Source organism: Cherax quadricarinatus, unplaced genomic scaffold (assembly GCF_038502225.1).
Source record: "Cherax quadricarinatus isolate ZL_2023a unplaced genomic scaffold, ASM3850222v1 Contig428, whole genome shotgun sequence".
Taxonomy (NCBI): domain Eukaryota; kingdom Metazoa; phylum Arthropoda; class Malacostraca; order Decapoda; family Parastacidae; genus Cherax; species Cherax quadricarinatus.
The window spans coordinates 162,715-185,677 of NW_027195454.1; the positions used below are offsets into that span (position 1 = coordinate 162,715).

At 47.0% G+C, this 22,963-nt stretch overlaps 1 protein-coding gene across 1 annotated transcript in view; it reads right to left on the minus strand.

Moving 5' to 3' along the window:
• The window catches only part of LOC138851368 (growth arrest-specific protein 1-like), an 85,980-nt gene extending 73,671 nt beyond the window's left edge, over nt 1-12,309 (minus strand). The window contains exons 1-3 of the mRNA XM_070080418.1: nt 11,880-12,309; nt 3,170-3,366; nt 715-1,038 (exon numbers count right to left, since the gene is read on the minus strand). Of these exons, the coding sequence (XP_069936519.1) occupies nt 715-1,038; nt 3,170-3,366; nt 11,880-12,305 (947 nt within the window). The 5' untranslated portion in view covers nt 12,306-12,309. The remainder of the gene's footprint in view (nt 1-714; nt 1,039-3,169; nt 3,367-11,879) is intronic.
• Nucleotides 12,310-22,963: the final 10,654 nt, after the last annotated feature.

Below are 22,963 nucleotides of genomic sequence, written 5' to 3' on the forward strand. Positions count from 1 at the left end.
CGTCATGCTGTGACTCAAGTAAATTTAGTGTTGCATCTGCGGCCGCCACCCAGGGCGAGACGCGAATAACCTGGCAGGAAGTGTTGTAGGCGGCAGCAAGCGTGTACTGCTAATGACTCCATTAAATCCTTGCCAGTGATAATGATGCTTAATCTGACTCCCCCAAGAGTGAGATCGGCTACCGAGCCTACTCTAATGACACTTTGGATCGTAAGAAAATAAGAATGGAGGAACACTGCAGCAGGTCTAATGGTCCATATTTGGCAGGTCCTTATCAAACTCAAACCCACTAACAAAAATATTCGCCCAAACCCCATTATCAGTGTTGCTCAAGGCATACGCTTTGATAATTCTATTAACTCAAATGTAAGTCCCACTCAAAATCAACCCCTCTCACTCATGTATTTATCTAGCCTATACATGTATTTGAAGCTAGCCAAGCCTTCAGCTTCAGTGACCCTACTAGATAGACTGTTCCACTCATCGACTACTATATTTCCAAGCCAGTAATTTACCCACTTTAGTGGTCCATTGGTTTAAGCTGGGAAGTGGCCTGGACCTGCCTCGCATGGGTCAGTAGGCCTGCAGCAGTGTTCTTTCTTATGTCCACTACAGGGGACTAAGTTCATGTCTCTTATGCACCACCGTCTTGCCGAACCTCTGATATTTACTTCTTATGCAGATGAACAAAGAATGTGTAACCAGGGTACCTACTATATATATGTAGTCCACCGCACGACAGCTGTGACGAGGGCGCAGAGTGCGGTAGTGGTCCAGGCGATGGTCTGGTCACCACGGAGACCAGAGGCAGCGTTGAGCCTGGCCTTGGAGACTGACGTAGTGTCTACTTCGTTGGTCTCCTCCTCTTCCCTCTCCAGCTCCTCTTCGTCGAGCTGGTGGAAGCACAGCCGCGCCATGTTCCTCTTAATGCTGGCGCAGTCGAAGACTTCAGTACCGTCACACACACACGTCTCTAACTTAGCTGCTGCCTTCTGACGCTGCAGGATGGAGATGCTGTTGTTGCATCTGTAGCTGCATCTGTTGAAGCATAACAGAAAACAAGGCTATGTTACACCTGTTGAAACAAGAGATAAAACAGAAACTTATGTTGCACTTGTTGAAACAGGAGATAAAACAGAGGGTTACGTTGCACATTATAGTTGCACCTGTTGAGCAACACAAAAAACAGTCACTTGCATTCCAACTGTAGCTCAACCTGTTGAACCAAAGGGGGGAAAAATAATCAATTAGCGAAGGTTGCAGGTGTGCGAGGGCAGGTGTGTGGGGCAGGTGTGCCGGGGCAGGTGACGCACAACCCACCATAAACTGTAGCGACGTGTGTAAGTGGATGTGGTAACTCAAGGGGGCAGCAGCACTACTTAAGATAACTCTCCCCAGGAATCCCACTACAGCACTTAAGACTACTTTGTAAGACAGTGTGTGTAGAGTAGGGCTCTATGTTTACACTCTACGTTTTAGACAGCTCTATGAAGTTAATGTTACCTGCAATGTTTCGCATAACCAGGGGCGCTCATCGTCTCTAAGACAAAATATATCCCAGTTTGGTAACATCTATACATTTCGTGGAAATAAATTTTATTATTATTGACTTTGGGGTCTATTCAGAGAGAGAGAAAGAGAAAGAAAGAGAGAGAGAGAAAGGTCACACACTGAAGTTCGTGGTTCGAGCCCCGGTACGGGTGTAAACATTGGGAAGTGTTTCCTTAAGACACATGCTGTCCCTGTTCACCTAGCAGTAACTTCCAGGGTGTTAGTCGACTGGTGTGGGTTGCATCCTGGGGACAAAATTAACATAATTTGCCAGAAATGCTCTGCATAACCAGGGACTTTCTCTATAGTATGTCACTGATGTATCATGTACCGGTAGAAATAAAGATTATTATTATTATTATTATTATTATTATTATTATTATTATTATTATTATTATTTAAAAAAGCACAGTACCGTGACTGGAACAATACAGTGAGTGACTTAATAATGATCCAAGTCAGACCGAAACGTCGTCATAAGCCTCATCTATATGCGAGTTATATATGCACTGCATATCAGGAATTAAAAATATTGTTGACTGGTGGTGGACAGGTTAAGCGCAGTCTACAATGACTGGCATGTACCTGATACACGTTAAACCCCATTAACCATCCTGGTATCACACCTATTATTAACCTTTATCAACATCACTCACACCACATCATACACCAACACTATTGCCATTACCATTACCCCCCCTTACACACAAAGGTGCCATCACATACAGGTGCCCCTCACACAGGTGCCTCTCACACACAAAGGTGCCCTCACATACAGGTGCCCCCCACACAGGTGCCCCCACACAGGTGCCCCCCACACAGGTGCCCTCACATACAGGTGCCCCCCCCACACAGGTGCCCCCCACACAGGTGCCCTCACATACAGGTGCCCCCCCCACACAGGTGCCCCCACACAGGTGCCCCCACACAGGTGCCCCCACACAGGTGCCCCGCACACAGGTGCCCCTCACACACAAAGGTGCCCTCACATACAGGTGCCCCCCAAACAGGTGCCCCCCACACAGGTGCCCCCACACAGGTGCCCCCACACAGGTGCCCCCACACAGGTGCCCCTCACACACAAAGGTGCCCTCACATACAGGTGCCCCCCACACAGGTGCCCCCACACAGGTGCCCCGCACACACAGGTGCCCCGCACACACAGGTGCCCCCACACACAGGTGCCCCGCACACACAGGTGCCCCGCACATAGGTGCTCCCGCACATGTGCCTCCATGCTCACCCATAATCTGTCCACACTCACCCATCTCTTGTCCACACTCGTCTATCCCCCAGCCACACTCCCCCTTCCCCAGCCACACTCCCCCTTCCCCAGCCACACCCCCCCCTTCCCCCAGCCACATTCCTTCCTCCCTCAGCCACACTCCCCCTCCCACAGCCACACTCACCCCTCCCCCAGCCACACTCACCCCTCCCCCAGCCACACTCACCCCTCCCCCAGCAATACCCACTCCTCCCCCAGCCACACTCACCCCTCACCCAGCCACACTCACCCCTCCCCCAGCCACACTCACCCCTCCCCAGCCACACCCACCCCTCCCTCAGCCACACTCACCCCTCACCCAGCCACACTCACCCCTCCCACACCCACACTCACCCCTTGCCTACGAACATCTTGCGGCACAGACGCTCGTAATAGCTGATGGCTGTGGAACAGAGGGTGTCAGCGGAGCAGATCCAGTGAGCTACGCTGCACGACACGACGGAGGTGTGAGCGTTGGCCACTACCACCTCCTCCCGACACACCTCCACTCTCTGCTTGGTCTCCCTGCAGTAGTCGTCACTGCATCTACACTGTGGATAACAACATAAGAACGTAAGAAGCAATAATATTGATATAGTTCAAAATAGCATAAAATACCGACAAGTTGATGATTAAGACACATGTGCAACAGTTGGGTGTCCTTATTGATGATACGTTTCGCCTATCCGGTAGACTTCTTCAGTCAAATACAGAGGTAGGAGTAGTAAAGGTGATGTAATCAGTCCATTAACCAAGGTTGATGGGCTGATAACAGTGGTCAGCGGGGCTTGACAAAGACTCATTTTAACCTCTGTAATCCCGTTTCTTTGCGCTACCACTCACAGGATGACCTGCGGGTGTACGATAGACCAGCAGCGATGGTAGTAGTAGTTGTAGTAGTAGAAGTGGTAGAGGTAGAGGTATCTGAAATGATGGTGTTGTGAGTTTAATATAGTGGTAGGCTGTGACAGGGGACGAGTACTGCAGGGGCCGGGCACGGCAGGGGAGGTAGGGTATGTTGTTTAGCAGAGGGTATCAATGAATGTGTTGTCTCCTTGTGGAGGGTGAGCAGTGAGGGAACGCTGCCTCTAACACAACCTTACTGTCACAACACTGCCTCTAACACAACCTTACTGTCACAACACTGCCTCTAACACAACTCTACTGTCTCAACACTGCCTCTAACACAACCTTACTGTCACAACGCTGCCTCTAACACAACCTTACTGTCTCAACACTGCCTCTAACACAACTCTACTGTCTCAACACTGCCTCTAACACAACCTTACTGTCACAACACTGCCTCTAACACAACTTTACTGTCACAACACTGCCTCTAACACAACCTTACTGTCACAACGCTGCCTCTAACACAACCTTACTGTCACAACACTGCCTCTAACACAACCTTACTGTCACAACGCTGCCTCTAACACAACCTTACTGTCACAACGCTGCCTCTAACACAACCTTACTGTCACAACACTGCCTCTAACACAACCTTACTGTCACAACACTGCCTCTAACACAACCTTACTGTCACAACGCTGCCTCTAACACAACCTTACTGTCACAACACTGCCTCTAACACAACCTTACTGTCACAACACTGCTTCTAACACAACCTTACTGTCACAACACTGCCTCTAACACAACCTTACTGTCACAACGCTGCCTCTAACACAACCTTACTGTCACAACACTGCTTCTAACACAACCTTACTGTCACAACGCTGCCTCTAACACAACCTTACTGTCACAACGCTGCCTCTAACACAACCTTACTGTCACAACGCTGCCTCTAACACAACCTTACTGTCACAACGCTGCCTCTAACACAACCTTACTGTCACAACGCTGCCTCTAACACAACCTTACTGTCACAACGCTGCCTCTAACACAACCTTACTGTCACAACACTGCCTCTAACACAACCTTACTGTCACAACGCTGCCTCTAACACAACCTTACTGTCACAACACTGCTTCTAACACAACCTTACTGTCACAACACTGCTTCTAACACAACCTTACTGTCACAACACTGCTTCTAACACAACCTTACTGTCACAACACTGCCTCTAACACAACCTTACTGTCACAACACTGCTTCTAACACAACCTTATTGTCACAACACTGCTTCTAACACAACCTTACTGTCACAACACTGCTTCTAACACAACCTTATTGTCACAACACTGCTTCTAACACAACCTTACTGTCACAACACTGCTTCTAACACAACCTTACTGTCACAACACTGCCTCTAACACAACCTTACTGTCACAACACTGCTTCTAACACAACCTTACTGTCACAACACTGCTTCTAACACAACCTTACTGTCACAACACTGCTTCTAACACAACCTTACTGTCACAACACTGCCTCTAACACAACCTTACTGTCACAACACTGCCTCTAACACAACCTTACTGTCACAACACTGCTTCTAACACAACCTTACTGTCACAACACTGCTTCTAACACAACCTTACTGTCACAACACTGCCTCTAACACAACCTTACTGTCACAACACTGCCTCTAACACAACCTTACTGTCACAACACTGCCTCTAACACAACCTTACTGTCACAACACTGCTTCTAACACAACCTTACTGTCACAACACTGCCTCTAACACAACCTTACTGTCACAACACTGCCTCTAACACAACCTTACTGTCACAACACTGCTTCTAACACAACCTTACTGTCACAACACTGCCTCTAACACAACCTTACTGTCACAACACTGCCTCTAACACAACCTTACTGTCACAACACTGCTTCTAACACAACCTTACTGTCACAACACTGCTTCTAACAACCTTACTCTCACAACACTGCTTCTAACACAACCTTACTGTCACAACACTGCTTCTAACACAACCTTACTGTCACAACACTGCCTCTAACACAACCTTACTGTCTCAACACTGCCTCTAACACAACCTTACTGTCACAACACTGCCTCTAACACAACCTTACTGTCACAACACTGCCTCTAACACAACCTTACTGTCTCGCAACACCATTATTATATATATATATATATATATATATATATATATATATATATATATATATATATATATATATATATGCAACAGTCGCAGACAGGCGATCTTAACAATGCAACACAAGTCACGGGGATGGAAATCATCTCAAGATCTTTCATGTGTCTCCATCCGTCATCAGGAGCTATGAAATGTTGCTACTCTACACAGAGTTCAACGTTCTCACAATAAGAGCCAGCTGTGCATCTGAGGTTAAAAGTCCATCAACTTCAATAGGGTCACTGGAGGCCTTAATAGGCCTATTAGATTTGTCTTTCAACCAATCACATTACTTTCGAATTCCTTGTAGTGGTACACTGATGATCATCGCAATTTCCTAGAGAGGGGTGTTGATGTCTCGGGAATTTGAGTCAAACCGCAGTACGGGTGAGGATTGAACTCGCGGCAAGTGAGTCGTAAAACTCCAGGCCAGCGCGTAAGTCACTGGAGTTCAATCCCCGTCCGTACTGTGGTTTTTCTGCAATCGTGTCATTATGATTTCGCGAATCAGAATGAGTCAATCTAGTTTGATGTCTACCTGGAGGGCATTCCGGGGATCAACGCCCCCGCGGCCCGGTCCATGACCAGGCCTCCTGGTGGATCAGGGCCTGATCAACGAGGCTGTTACTGCTGGCCGCACGTAGTCCAACGTACGAACCACAGCCCGGCTGATCTGGCACTGACTTTAGGTATCTGTCCAGCTCCCTCTTGAAGACAACCAGGGGTCTATTGGTAATTCCCTTGTGGCTGATGGGAGGCTGTTGAACAGTCTTGGGCCCCGGACACTTATTGTGTTTTTTCTTAGTGTACCAGTGACGCCCCTACTTTTCGCTGGAGGTATGTTGCATCGCCTGCCAAGTCTTTTGCTTTCGTAGGGAGTGATTTCTGTGTGCATATTAGGGACCAGTCCCTCCAGAATCTTCCAGGTATAGATTATGATATATCTCTCTCGCCTACACTTCAGTGAGTACAAGTCAAGTGCTTCCAGGCGTTCCCAGTAGTTAAGGTGTTTGATGGAACTTATACGTTCAGTAAAGGTTCTCTGTACATTCTCTAGATCTGCAATTTCACCTGCCTTGAATGGAGATGTTAATGTACAGCAATATTCCAGCCTAGAGAGAACAAGTGATTTAAAAGGGATCATCATTGGCTTGGCATCTCTTGTCTTGAAATTTCTCATTATCCATCCGGTAGAAAATGAGGAGTTTGAGGTAATTAGTCCCTCAACCTGGAGTCGATGTGTTCACTCCATCAGTCTCGATGAAATGAACACATCAACTCCAGACTGAGGGACTGATCACCTCAAACTCCTCCTCCTCATCTCCCACCGTTCTCTGCATTAGACTGAAGAAACCACTGTTTGGCGAAACGTTTCCAAAATAAAAAAAAATCCAAATGTACCACAAATATCTTATATAACGACCACAATAATGTCTCCTCTGGTTTATCTCTCTGCCAAACACCAGTTTCTTTCAGCCCTTCTCGTAGTGCATCACCCCCCCATCCCCTCAGGTCCCGTGCATCACCCCCCCATCCCCTCAGGTCCCGTGCATCACCCCCCATCCCCTCAGGTCCCGTGCATCACCCCCCCCCATCCCCTCAGGTCCCGTGCATCACCCCCCCATCCCCTCAGGTCCCGTGCATCACCCCCCATCCCCTCAGGTCCCGTGCATCACCCCCCCATCCCCTCAGGTCCCGTGCATCACCCCCCATCCCCTCAGGTCCCGTGCATCACCCCCCCATCCCCTCAGGTCCCGTGCATCACCCCCCATCCCCTCAGGTCCCGTGCATCACCCCCCCATCCCCTCAGGTCCCGTGCATCACCCCCCCATCCCCTCAGGTCCCGTGCATCACCCCCCATCCCCTCAGGTCCCGTGCATCACCCCCCATCCCCTCAGGTCCCGTGCATCACCCCCCCATCCCCTCAGGTCCCGTGCATCACCCCCCCCATCCCCTCAGGTCCCGTGCATCACCCCCCCATCCCCTCAGGTCCCGTGCATCACCCCCCATCCCCTCAGGTCCCGTGCATCACCCCCCATCCCCTCAGGTCCCGTGCATCACCCCCCCATCCCCTCAGGTCCCGTGCATCACCCCCCCATCCCCTCAGGTCCCGTGCATCACCCCCCATCCCCTCAGGTCCCGTGCATCACCCCCCCATCCCCTCAGGTCCCGTGCATCACCCCCCCATCCCCTCAGGTCCCGTGCATCAACCCCCATCCCCTCAGGTCCCGTGCATCACCCCCCATCCCCTCAGGTCCCGTGCATCACCCCCCATCCCCTCAGGTCCCGTGCATCACCCCCCCATCCCCTCAGGTCCCGTGCATCACCCCCCATCCCCTCAGGTCCCGTGCATCACCCCCCATCCCCTCATGTCCCGTGCATCACCCCCCATCCCCTCAGGTCCCGTGCATCACCCCCCATCCCCTCAGGTCCCGTGCATCACCCCCCATCCCCTCAGGTCCCGTGCATCACCCCCCATCCCCTCAGGTCCCGTGCATCACCCCCCATCCCCTCAGGTCCCGTGCATCACCCCCCATCCCCTCAGGTCCCGTGCATCACCCCCCCATCCCCTCAGGTCCCGTGCATCACCCCCCATCCCCTCAGGTCCCGTGCATCACCCCCCATCCCCTCAGGTCCCGTGCATCACCCCCCATCCCCTCAGGTCCCGTGCATCACCCCCCATCCCCTCAGGTCCCGTGCATCACCCCCCCATCCCCTCAGGTCCCGTGCATCACCCCCCCATCCCCTCAGGTCCCGTGCATCACCCCCCATCCCCTCAGGTCCCGTGCATCACCCCCCCATCCCCTCAGGTCCCGTGCATCACCCCCCATCCCCTCAGGTCCCGTGCATCACCCCCCATCCCCTCAGGTCCCGTGCATCACCCCCCATCCCCTCAGGTCCCGTGCATCACCCCCCCATCCCCTCAGGTCCCGTGCATCACCCCCCATCCCCTCAGGTCCCGTGCATCACCCCCCATCCCTTCAGGTCCCGTGCATCACCCCCCATCCCTTCAGGTCCCGTGCATCACCCCCCATCCCCTCAGGTCCCGTGCATCACCCCCCATCCCCTCAGGTCCCTATTCTCATTAGAGGATCTTATGGGTCACGTCACTTCCCCTCACTTCTAACATGATCATTTTTTCACTGTAATCTACCGTGTCCATAATTACTATCGTATTTCCTTTGTTTCGTAAGGCGAAGTTTAGAATCTTTTCTTAATTTATGGTATTACTTAACAAATCTTTGATTTATGGTATTACTTAACAAATCTTTGATTTATGGTATTACTTAACAAATCTTTGATTTATGGTATTACTTAACAAATCTTTGATTTATGGTATTACTTAACAAATCTTTGATTTATGGTATTACTTAACAAATCTTTGATTTATGGTATTACTTAACAAATCTTTGATTTATGGTATTACTTAACAAATCTTTGATTTATGGTATTACTTAACAAATCTTTGATTTATGGTATTACTTAACAAATCTTTGATTTATGGTATTACTTAACAAATCTTTGATTTATGGTATTACTTAACAAATCTTTGATTTATGGTATTGTGATGAATGGTTTGAAAAACCGACAAGTTGAAGATTGAGACACTTATGCAGCATATGGGAATCTTTATTCAGGAAACGTTTCGCCACACAGTGGCTTCATCAGTCCAATACAAAGAGGAAGGCGTAAGGAGAGGAGGAGAATGAGGTAATCAGTCCCTCAACCTGGAGTCGATGTGTTCAGTCCACATTCTACAAGATTGATGGACTGAACACATCGACTCCAGGTTGAGGGACTGATTACCTCATTCTCCTCCTCTCCTTACGCCTTCCTCTTTGTATTGGACTGATGAAGCCACTGTGTGGCGAAACGTTTCCTGAATAAAGATTCCCATATGCTGCATAAGTGTCTCAATCTTCGATTTATGGTATTACTTAACAAATCTTTGATTCATGGTATTACTTAACAAATCTTTGATTTATGGTATTACTTAACAAATCTTTGATTTATGGTATTACTTAACAAATCTTTGATTTATGGTATTACTTAACAAATCTTTGATTTATGGTATTACTTAACAAATCTTTGATTTATGGTATTACTTAACAAATCTTTGATTCATTGTATTACTTAACAAATCTTTGATTCATGGTATTACTTAACAAATCTTTGATTCATGGTAGTGACTCCGTGCCTGTGTTCCATGGCTCGCCTGACATCCTAACTCGTGGTGGATCACAGCCTGATCAACCAGGCTGCTACTGCTGGCCGCACGTAAACCGACGTACGAACTACAGCCCGGTTAGTCTGGTAATGACCTTTAGGTGTCTGTCCAGCTCCTTCTTGAAGACAGCCAGGGGTCAATCTCCCTTATGTATGCTGGGAGGTAGTTAAACAGTCTTGGGCCCCTGACACTGTGCTGTCTTAGCGTACTCGTGGCGCCCCTGCTTTTCATAGGGTATGTTGCACCGTCTGCGAAGTTTTCTGTTTTCGTAAGTGATTTCCGTATGCAGATTTGGGACTAGTCATAAAACCATATAAAAAAAATGGACACATTAATATATGGTATTTGAAAATAGCTCCGGGAATTCCATAAACATTACAACAAAAATAATTATTTTATGATTGATTTTAGAGACTTAAACGGCAAATGGGCATAAACTACTGCTCTTCCCAGCCTATACAGCCCAGGCAGCGAATGAGAATCTGGTAAGAAATTTACGGTAGGCCCGCCAGACCTACCATCAACACGGTTTTTGCTTCCACGATTTTCGCTACTTTAGACAAGATGTAAACAGCGAATTATTGAACACGTGACTTATGGTTGCGCGAATTATGAGTTTACTCTTGAAACGGGTGGGGTTTGAACCCCAGGGCCAGTGAGTCGTTAAAGTCACAAGCCAGTGCGTTAACCACTGGACCAGCTGGCTACAGTAAGATTTATCCATCTATCTATATTTCTACACACCATAGGGAAGTTAGCATGAGCCACCACTGTGACCACAAATGCTGGTTTTCTACCCGCACCAGCGGGGCTGTGTTGTGCTCTAGCTCAAGTCCCCTCAAAGCCGCCATCATAATTCACGAAATCGTAATAAAACGATAACGCAATATTGTTATTACGATTTATAATAATAATAATAATAATAATAATAATAATAATAATAATAATAATAATAATAATTTATTTCAGAATGATACATTATTATCATGAGCTAGCGCTAAACCCGTAGGGATTATACAGCGCCTGTGGGGGTGATGGAAGGTATTCAGTCTCAATTCAGGGAACTGAAGCACAGATCGAACTCCTTAGATCAAGAGCCCCTCACCAGCGTCAAGGAACCTTCCCTCAGGAGTCAGCTTATTACAATGTCTATCTAGAGATGGATGACATGTAGCTACGCACGTAGAAGCTCGTACAAGCGTTGGACAAGCAGTTCGTCGAGGAATTGATTCATATATCTGAAAAGTATCCAGGGGAATTCTGAGCCGTTCCTCGAGCAACACCCGAGCTCACTCCTGCAAAGATAATGGTGTAGAAGATCGGTACCCGACTTGCTGTTCCGATTGACTGACTCTACAGATGATCGATATTCACATTCGGTGATTGTGGGGAACAATCCAAGTGTTCGATTCCACTTTCATGTTCTTTATAACAATTTTGATCAACTCTAGCGGTGTGAATTGGTTCATTATCGTCTTGGAAGACAGCGCAAAAAGGGACCTGTAACATATTTCAGTTGATTGTTCAGTCATTCGGCAGTTTAGCAGTTCAGCCAGCAGGTGTTCATGTTATTTTGTCCAACCCCGGTAGTTATGCAGAACATATCGTGAGTTATGAGTCTACCCGTACAGGCCCTGAGTTGGTACTCGGGCGTAGGTCTCGACTTAACGTTTACTACAGACGTAATACACAAATAAGACTGTTGTAACTACGGGAGTAGCAACTCGGGGCCTCCTACGAGTGAAATACCTTATATATGTATAACGCAATACTCACGTCCATGAGTACGTGTCCCTCTTCAGTAGACGTAAGGGCGATGAGAGAGTTCTTACAGTACTCATCACAGTGGGTGATGCGACCGCTCATCAGATCAGCGCATCCCAACATGTAGTTATGCAGCGCCAGGCCGCAGCCTCCCCGCAGCCCGCACTTGATGCGCGCCTCCTCGCACGTTACACCTGACGTAGCATCCCCGTTACTGCTACTGTTGCTCCTGCTACTGTTGGTGGAGGAGGAGGAGGGAGAGAGGTCGCTGATAATGATGTCATTGGTGATGTTGGAGAAGATATCGCTGATGTTACCAGAGAAGTGGAAGATGGGGTGATAGGTGTCGTTATCGTAGTAGTCCCAGTCGTAGTTGTCGTCTTGGCCGCTTACGACCACCGCCAGCACCATCAACGATACCAGCCTCGCTACATACATAGCACTCCTGCAACACGTTATTATTATTATTATTATTATTATTATTATTATTATTATTATTATTATTATTATTATTATTAATTCTTAATATATTTGTACCAATACTATTATTATTAATTATTATTATTATTATTATTCGTGGCATAGCGCTAAACTCGTACGGGTTAGTCTATAATATATATTAGTGTATTGAGGAAGAAGCGTTAAAATCGCGGGCAATGAAGATCGATGCAGGGAAGGGGAGGGTGGTGGCTCCAATCCCTTGGATTATGATCCTTTCACCAGCATCAAAACACCAGCCCTTGGGGAGGGGTTCCCCTCCCTCCCCCCCCGACCTTTAATTGTGTGAAGTCAGTTTAAAAGTCAAAGGTCAAGCAGATTTGGAATTGCTTTAGTCACGTGTCTGTAGACAAGTGACAGTCATGTCTTCACCTCCTAAGCCATGTCCTTACCTCCTAAGCCATGTCTTCACCTTCCAAGTCACGTCCTTACCTACCAAGCCATGTCCTTACCTCCTAAGCCATGTCTTCACCTTCCAAGCCACATCCTTACCTACCAAGCCATGTCCTTACCTCCTAAGCCATGTCCTTACCTCCTAAGCCATGTCTTCACCCCCCTAAGCCATATCTTCACCTCCTAAGCCATGTCCTCACTTCCCAAGCCATGTTCGCAGCTCCTAAATCACGATCTCAACAAATAAAGCCAGGCTCTCAGCCCTTAAGCCATAAGCCATGCATTTTTATCTTAGGCAAACCCCGTTATTTCTCGGCTCCTAAGACATACTCTTACTTCCCAAGCTCCACTCTCACTTAAGCCATACCCTGACCTCCTTAAGCCATGCCGTGACCTTCTAAGCCATGTTTTCTCTCGACAGTCCAGAATCAATTAGTAACACCGTGTCACTGGACTGAAGAGGAGTCTGGTCAGCCCAGGAACTTTAGCACGACATTTTAAAACGTAGAAAGTCAGTTGTCTTGTCACGACTACCGCCTCCAGGTGTTACCAGGGACTGACTACCCTCACAGTCATCCACAGTCCTCACACACAATAAAACGTACCCAAAAAAGCCATGTTTTACTAAGCCGTGCATCATTATAGCCGATGTTTACTATGTGCTTCACAATAGCCGAAGTTTACTATGTGCTTCACAATAGCCGATGATTACTATGTGCTTCACAACAGCCGGGTCATAACCTATATTCGTCAATATTCTCTCCGAGGTATTCTCCTCTGAACTTCTACATTATGTCAGACCACGACCCTCAGTATGTTGTGTTGTGCTGCCAGACCACGTATGTAAAGTAAAAGGACACAAGTGCAACTAATGTGACATTTATTGTGGCAACGTTTCGCTCTCCAGGAGCTTTATCAAGCCATTACAAACAATACATGGACACAGAGGGTATATAAAGGCTCAGAGTGAGGTGAATACTAGTGAGGTACCATTTCGATGTTCACTAGTGGTAGTAGTAGTAGTAGTAGTAGTAGTAGTGGTAGTGACAAAAGTAATACAATATGGTAGAGCAATTAATTCGTACATGAGTAAAAGGATATAAAAGCTATTACTTGGGTAACATAAAAATAGGTTGGACAAATATAGACTGGAATGAGGCAGCTTGTTTCAGTGTTTCTCTCTCTGTGCTTTGTGTAGTATAACAGGAGAGACTATGTGATGGCAGGGTTTACTGTTTTCAGGAGGATTCTTGCTAAGACTTCGGAGATGGTGAAGCTGCCGTTGTTTTGTTTAATTGTATTCGAAACAGCGATCAGTGCTGATTCGAGGCACTTGCGTCTGCGGAAATTAGTTTCTTTGATCACTAATTGGGCGTCTCTGAATTTCATGAGATGATTGGTGGAATTTCGGTGTTGTACACAGGCGTTGTTCAAGTTATCGTTCCTACATGCGTAAATGTGTTCATTGAGGCGGGTGTCGAGGTTTCTTGCTGTTTCACCTACGTAAATCTTGTCACAGCCTCCACAGGGTATAGTGTAAACTCCTGCATTGACTGGTTCGTGGTGCTTGGATTTTGTCCTGGTTAGATCCTTTATTGAAGTGCTAGAAGCGATGGCGACTCTGGTGTTAGCTTGTGAAAGTACTTTTGAGACGTTCAGTGCAACCTGGCTGTTGGGAAGAATTATAACTTTGTTGGGAGTGGTGTTGATGCGTGGAGAATTAATGATCTGAAGAGCTCTTTTCTTGCAGTCTTTGATGAAAAAAGAAGGAAAATGTAACTCAGTGAATGTTTGGTGAATGTATGTACATTCCTCGTCAAGAAACTCAGGACTACAAATTCGGTATGCTCTTAGGAAAAACCCGATGATGATGCCTCTTTTGGTCTTGGTATCTTGACTGGAATAGAAGTGTGTGAGATCATTTTTATTGGTGGGTTTCCGATAAACTTGAAATCTTAGGTTGTTGTCTACTTTGTGAATGAGGACGTCGAGGAAAGGTAGCTTGTCATTGGACTCTTCTTCTAGTGTAAACTGGATCGCCGGTTCAACTGCGTTGAGCCTTGCCTGAAGATCCCGTACATCAAAACGTTTTGGAGTTATTACGAGGACATCGTCCACGTAACGTAACCAAGTGACGCTTGAAGGGATGATGTTGGCGAAGTGTTCGGACTCTAGGTGTTCCATGTATAAGTTGGCTAGGACGGCACTTATGGGGGACCCCATTCCCATGCCGTAGGTTTGTTTGTAGAGCTTGTTATTGAAAGAAAAACAGTTGAAATTAACACAGAGTTCAATCAAGTCAACAAAATCTCCGGGAGGTAGAGGAAGATTAAGGTCCTGATTGACTTTACGTCGTAGAACCTCGATGGCTTTTTTGGTAGGTACTTTTGTGAAGAGGGAAGTCACATCCAAACTGCTTAGTTTCTTGTTACGGATGGAGAGGTTACGGATGCGGTTGAGAAGGTCGCCTGAGTGTTTAAGATGAGCGGGGCTGATGGTCCCCAGAAGGCAGGAAAGATGTTTGGCAAGAACTCCGGCTAGTTTGTGTGGAGCACTGCCTATTCCTGACGTGATTGGTCTGAGAGGAATATTGTGTTTATGGGTCTTGGGTAAACCATACATGTGTGCTGGTTTAGGGTTGCTTGGTAACAAGTACAGAAGTTTCTTCCCTTCTCTAGTGCGTTTGAGTATTTGTCTGGTTTTGTATAGAAAATCTTTGGTGAGCGTCTCCCACTGTTGAGTGCTGATGGGTTCGTATGTAGATTGATCATTCAAAAGGTCCATCATTTTAGTGTTGTAGTCACTGGTGTTGAGTATGACGACTCCACCTCCTTTGTCGGCGGTGGTGACGATAATGTTGGGGTCGTTGGCGAGGTCCTTAAGGGCAGTGATGTATCGTCTAGGAAGATTAGAAGAAGAAGGTTCACATAAAGCTGCAGTGAGAAGGCCCTGTATATAACCCTTCTGGAAGTTGCTGTCACTGTGTCTATGGTTCCTGGTAACAAGATTGAGTTGATAGTTAGGTTTGCGTATGTTGGTGGTAAATTTGAGTCCCAGACTCAGTGCTTGTTTCTCGTAGTCGGTTAAGGTGCGTGACGATAAGTTGTTTATCAGGGATTCGCGTCCCATTTCCTTCCATCGACTGTTAGTGCAGAGGTACTGAAGTTTGCGATTGAGTTTGATCTTCTGTTGGAGGTTAGCTGTGGTGACTGTGCTGAGAATATGCTCAGCAGTGTGTTGGTCAATCTGAAGATTGGCCCTCATATTCCTTGCAGTTTCAAAGGTTTCCTTAGCGATGTTAGAAAGTTCTTCGGCACATTCAAAGTTGGTAGAATTACCGACAATATGTAAAGTAAAAGGACACAAGTGCAACTAATGTGACATTTATTGTGGCAACGTTTCGCTCTCCAGGAGCTTTATCAAGCCATTACAAACAAGATGATTGGTGGAATTTCGGTGTTGTACACAGGCGTTGTTCAAGTTATCGTTCCTACCGTAAATCATCTCATGAAATTCAAAGACGCCCAATTAGTGATCAAAGAAACTAATTTCCGCACACGCAAGTGCCTCGAATCAGCACTGATCGCTGTTTCGAATACAATTAAACAAAACAACGGCAGCTTCACCATCTCCGAAGTCTTAGCAAGAATCCTCCTGAAAACAGTAAACCCTGCCATCACATAGTCTCTCCTGTTATACTACACAAAGCACAGAGAGTGAACACTGAAACAAGCTGCCTCATTCCAGTCTATATTTGTCCAACCTATTTTTATGTTACCCAAGTAATAGCTTTTATATCCTTTTACTCATGTACGAATTAATTGCTCTACCATATTGTATTACTTTTGTCACTACCACTACTACTACTACTACTACTACTACTACCACTAGTGAACATCGAAATGGTACCTCACTAGTATTGCACCTCACTCTGAGCCTTTATATACCCTCTGTGTCCATGTATTGTTTGTAATGGCTTGATAAAGCTCCTGGAGAGCGAAACGTTGCCACAATAAATGTCACATTAGTTGCACTTGTGTCCTTTTACTTTACACATGTTGTGTTGTGCTGCCAGACCACGACCCTCAGTATGTTGTGTTGTGCTGCCAGACCACGACCCTCATTATGTTGTGTTGTGCTGCCAGACCACGACCTTCAGTATGTTGTGTTGTGTTGTGCTGCCAGACCACGACCATCAGTATGTTGTGTTGTGCTGCCAGACCACGACCCTCAGTATGTTGTGTTGTGCTGCCAGACCACGACCCTCAGTATGTTGTGTTGTGTTGTGCTGCCAGACCGCGACCTTCAGTATGTTGTGTTGTGTTGTGCTGCCACACCACGACCTTCAGTATGTTGTGTTGTGCTGCCAGACCACGACCATCAGTATGCTGTGTCGTGCTGCCAGATCACGACCCCCAGTATGTTGTGTTGTGCTGCCAGACCACAACCATCAGTATGCTGTGTCGTGCTGCCAGACCACGACCATCAGTACATTGTGTCGTGCTGCCAGACCACGACACTACGACCACTTCTACTGCTATAAATACTATTACTGCTACTAATACTACTAGTACTACTACTACTACTATTAGTACTACTACTACTACTAATAATAATAATAATAATAATAATTTATTTTATTTATTTATTTATTTATTTTATGCCTTTGCAAACAGTACATTGATAATATGAATAATTCCTGGGATTACCGATGGATAATACCTGATCTCAGTATCTGTTATCGTGACTCAAGAAATCGTAATGACACGATTGCAAACAAACCATACCCCCGGCCGTGTGTGATTATTTGCAGTCATCTTCCTGTCTGCCTACACACTGCCTGTATTCTTACCCGTCTTCGTTTGTTCCCACCTAGGCAATCCTACTCTACTCGACACCTGTATGCAGTATTACCCCCATGCACCTTCTCACACCGTCTCTAGCTAGGTGATGCTGCCTCCCACTTCCTTCAGATGTATTGTTTACCACTGAGTCAGGCTACTGGACAAACAGGCTACTGGACAAACAGGCTACTGGACAAACAGGCTACTGGACAAACAGGCTACTGGACAAACAGGCTACTGCAAAACTTAGAAATACTGCAAGAGTTGCCACACAATACACTACAGAATTTTAGCACCAATGAGTTTTTTTCCGTTGGGTAAATCTGACAGCGTATTCACTGTGTTGCTACAATATATTCTATGTGATTAGTTACATAGAATTAGGGGAGATATGACTGAGGTGTATAAATGGAAAACAGGAATAAATAAAGGGGATGTAAATAGCGTGCTGAAAATATCTAGCCTAGACAGGACTCGCAGCAATGGTTTTAAGTTGGAAAAATTCAGATTCAGGAAGGATATAGGAAAGTACTGGTTTGGTAATAGAGTTGTTGATGAGTGGAACAAACTCCCAAGTACAGTTATAGAAGCTAAAACGTTGTGTAGTTTTAAAAATAGGTTGGCTAAATACATGAGTGGGTGCGGGTGGGTGTGAGTTGGACCTGACTAGCTGGTGCTACTAGGTCTGATGCCGATCTCCTTGCTTAAGTGGAAGTGACTTAACTAGGTGGGTCATTGGTCTAAGCCAGGGGGGGACATGGAACTGCTTCGCATGGGTCAGTAGGCCTGCTGCAGTGTTCCTTCTTTCTTATGTTTGAATCTCATAATCTATCACACTTAATGGGTCACACACAGTGTTGAAATACTTCATTTTTGGATCAAAACTCACTTAGAAACCTCAACTAACTCCCTTATACTAACACTTTTTTTGTTAATTTGAGGTGAAAGGCTTCGCGAGGATAACGAGGATGTCGTCAAGGATTCCATTAAATTTAAGGTTCACCAGCTACGGCAGCTTCAGAGGTTTCCAGCAGAGCTGGAGTTACTATCACTTGGGAATTACTATCATAAGAACATAAGAAAGAAGGAACACTGCAGCAGGCCTACTGGCCCATGCAAGGCAGGTTCAATTTTCCTACCGGCTTAAGCCAATGACCCAACCTAGTCAGGTCACAAAGCGGGACCTGGAGTTTACCTGGAGAGAGTTCCGGGGGGTCAACGCCCCCGCAGCCCGGTCTGTGACCAGGCCTCCTTAGGTCAGTGTCCCAGGATGCGACCCACACCAGTCGACTAACACCCAGGTACCCATTTTACTGATGGGGAACATAGACAACAGGTGGAAAGAAACACGTCCAATGTTTCTACTCTGGCTGGGAATCGAACCCAGGCCCTCACCGTGTGAAGCGAGAGCGTTAACCACCAGGCCACCAGAGCAGAAATTATAGACAGTAGAAAGAGAGAAAAAAATACATACGTAACTACGCAATGAAATAAAGGAGAGAAGTGTAGTAAATACGTACGAGGGAGGTGGAGGATATCTCTCAACCCTAACGTGAAATAGGCGAGCCAGGGAGCCGTAGGCCTATTTCTAGTTAAAGATCCTTTTTATAGGTTAATGTATGCTAATTTAATTAATAGGATGTTCCAGAGATTGGACACAGTAACAAGGGGACACAGTTGGAAGCTGAAGACACAGATGAATCACAGGGATGTTAGGAAGTATTTCTTCAGCCACAGAGTAGTTAGTAAGTGGAATAGTTTGGGAAGCGATGTAGTGGAGGCAGGATCCATACATAGCTTTAAGCAGAGGTATGATAAAGCTCACGGCTCAGGGAGAGTGACCTAGTAGCGATCAGTGAAGAGGCGGGACCAGGAGCTCGGACTCGACCCCTGCAACCTCAACTATGTGAGTACAACTATGTGAGTACACACACACACACACACACACACACACACACACACATACACACACACACACACACACACACATACACACACATAGCAGCGAAAGTCAAGTCTGACCCGAAGCTGTTGTACAGCCACATCAGGATGTAAACAACAGTCAAGGATCAGGTAATCAGGCTAAGGAAGGAAGGAGGAGAGACAACAAGAAATGACCGTGAAGTATGTGAGGAACTCAACAAGAGATTCAAAGAAGTGTTCACAGAGGAGACAGAAGGGACTCCAGAAAGACGGAGAGGTGGGGCACACCACCAAGTGCTGGACACAGTGCACACAACCGAGGAAGAAGTGAAGAGGCTTCTGAGTGAGCTAGATACCTCAAAGGCAATGGGGCCAGATAACATCTCCCCATGGGTATTGAGAGAGGGAGCAGAGGCGCTATGTGTACCCCTAACAACAATATTCAATACATCTATCGAAACAGGGAGATTGCCTGAGGCATGGAAGGCAGCAAATGTAGTCCCAATCTTTAAAAAAGGAGACAGACATGAAGCATTAAACTACAGACCAGTGTCACTGACATGTATAGTATGCAAAATCATGGAGAAGATTATCAGGAGAAGAGTGGTGGAACACCTAGAAAGGAACGATCTCATCAACAGCAGCCAACATGGTTTCAGGGACGGGAAATCCTGTGTCACAAACCTACTGGAGTTCTATGACATGGTGACAGCAGTAAGACAAGAGAGAGAGGGGTGGGTGGATTGCATTTTCTTGGACTGCAAGAAGGCGTTTGACACAGTTCCACACAAGAGATTGGTGCAAAAACTGGAGGACCAAGCAGGGATAACAGGGAAGGCACTACAATGGATCAGGGAATACTTGTCAGGAAGACAGCAGCGAGTCATGGTACGTGGCGAGGTGTCAGAGTGGGCACCTGTGACCAGCGGGGTCCCACAGGGGTCAGTCCTAGGACCAGTGCTGTTTCTGGTATTTGTGAACGACATGACGGAAGGAATAGACTCTGAGGTGTCCCTGTTTGCAGATGACGTGAAGTTGATGAGAAGAATTCACTCGATCGAAGACCAGGCAGAACTACAAAGGGATCTGGACAGGCTGCAGACCTGGTCCAGCAATTGGCTCCTGGAGTTCAATCCCACCAAGTGCAAAGTCATGAAGATTGGGGAAGGGCAAAGAAGACCGCAGACGGAGTACAGTCTAGGGGGCCAGAGACTACAAACCTCACTCAAGGAAAAAGATCTTGGGGTGAGTATAACACCAGGCACATCTCCTGAAGCGCACATCAACCAAATAACTGCTGCAGCATATGGGCGCCTAGCAAACCTCAGAACAGCATTCCGACATCTTAATAAGGAATCATTCAGGACCCTGTACACCGTGTACGTTAGGCCCATATTGGAGTATGCGGCACCAGTTTGGAACCCACACCTAGCCAAGCACGTAAAGAAACTAGAGAAAGTGCAAAGGTTTGCAACAAGACTAGTCCCAGAGCTAAGAGGTATGTCCTACGAGGAGAGGTTAAGGGAAATCAACCTGACGACACTGGAGGACAGGAGAGATAGGGGGGACATGATAACGACATACAAAATACTGAGAGGAATTGACAAGGTGGACAAAGACAGGATGTTCCAGAGATTGGACACAGTAACAAGGGGACACAGTTGGAAGCTGAAGACACAGATGAATCACAGGGATGTTAGGAAGTATTTCTTCAGCCACAGAGTAGTCAGTAAGTGGAATAGTTTGGGAAGCGATGTAGTGGAGGCAGGATCCATACATAGCTTTAAGCAGAGGTATGATAAAGCTCACGGCTCAGGGAGAGTGACCTAGTAGCGATCAGTGAAGAGGCGGGGCCAGGAGCTCGGACTCGACCCCCGCAACCTCAACTAGGTGAGTACGCACACACACACACACGCACACACACACACACACACACACACACACACACACACACACACACACACAACTAGGTGAGTACACACACCACACAACCTCAACTAGGTGAGTACAACACAGGTGGTCGCAGACAGAGTATAGGCTAGGTGGACAAAGACTACAGACCTCACTCAGGGAGAAAGACCTTGGGGTGACCATAACACCGAGCACATCACCGGAGGCACACATCAACCAAATAACTGCTGCAGCATACGGGCGCCTGGCAAACCTGAGAATAGCGTTCCGATACCTTAATAAGGAATCGTTCAAGACACTGTACACTGTGTATGTTAGGCCCATACTGGAGTATGCAGCACCAGTCTGGAACCCACACCTGGTCAAGCACGTCAAGAAGTTAGAGAAAGTACAAAGGTTTGCAACAAGGCTAGTCCCAGAGCTCAGGGGAATGTCGTACGAGGAAAGGTTGAGGGAAATCGGACTGACGACACTGGAGGACAGAAGGGTCAGGGGAGACATGATAACGACATACAAGATACTGCGGGGAATAGACAAGGTGGACAGAGATAGAATGTTCCAGAGAGGGGACACAGAAACAAGGGGTCACAACTGGAAGCTGAAGACTCAGACGAGTCACAGGGACGTTAGGAAGTATTTCTTCAGTCATAGAGTCGTCAGGAAGTGGAATAGCCTAGCAAGTGAAGTAGTGGAGGCAGGAACCATACATAGTTTTAAGAAGAGGTATGACAAAGCTCATGAAGCAGGGAGTGGACCTAGTGGTGATCAGTGAAGAGGCGGGGCCAGGAGCTATGCATCAACCCCTTGCAACCACAATTAGGTGAGTACAATTAGGCGCGTACATGTACAAGCCATTGTTGCAAGCTCAATAAAACTGCAACAATACAATGTTATGTTATACAACTGTATTCCAACTCGTATAACTAATATTCTGTATAGGTAATATTACTTAATAAAAGTCTCCTAGCCCCCTTCTAGGCAGATAGACTTCTCTAGCCAGGTAGCCCCCTTCTAGCCAGATAGACTTCTCTAGCCAGATAGACTTCTCTAGCCAGGTAGCCCCCTTCTAGCCAGGTAGCCCCCTTCTAGCCAGGTAGCCCCCTTCTAGCCAGGTAGCCCCCTTCTAGTACAGCTGGGTGAGTACAGCTGGGTGAGTACAGATGGGTGAGTACAGCTGGGTGAGTACAGCTGGGTGAGTACAACTGGGTGAGTACAGCTGGGTGAGTACAGCTGGGTGAGTACAGCTGGGTGAGTACAACTGGGTGAGTACAGCTGGGTGAGTACAGCTGGGTGAGTACAACTGGGTGAGTACAGCTGGGTGAGTACAGCTGGGTGAGTACAGCTGGGTGAGTACAGCTGGGTGAGTACAGCTGGGTGAGTACAGCTGGGTGAGTACAGCTGGGTGAGTACAGCTGGGTGAGTACAGCTGGGTGAGTACAGCTGGGTGAGTACAGCTGGGTGAGTACAGCTGGGTGAGTACAGCTGGGTGAGTACAGCTGGGTGAGTACAGCTGGGTGAGTACAGCTG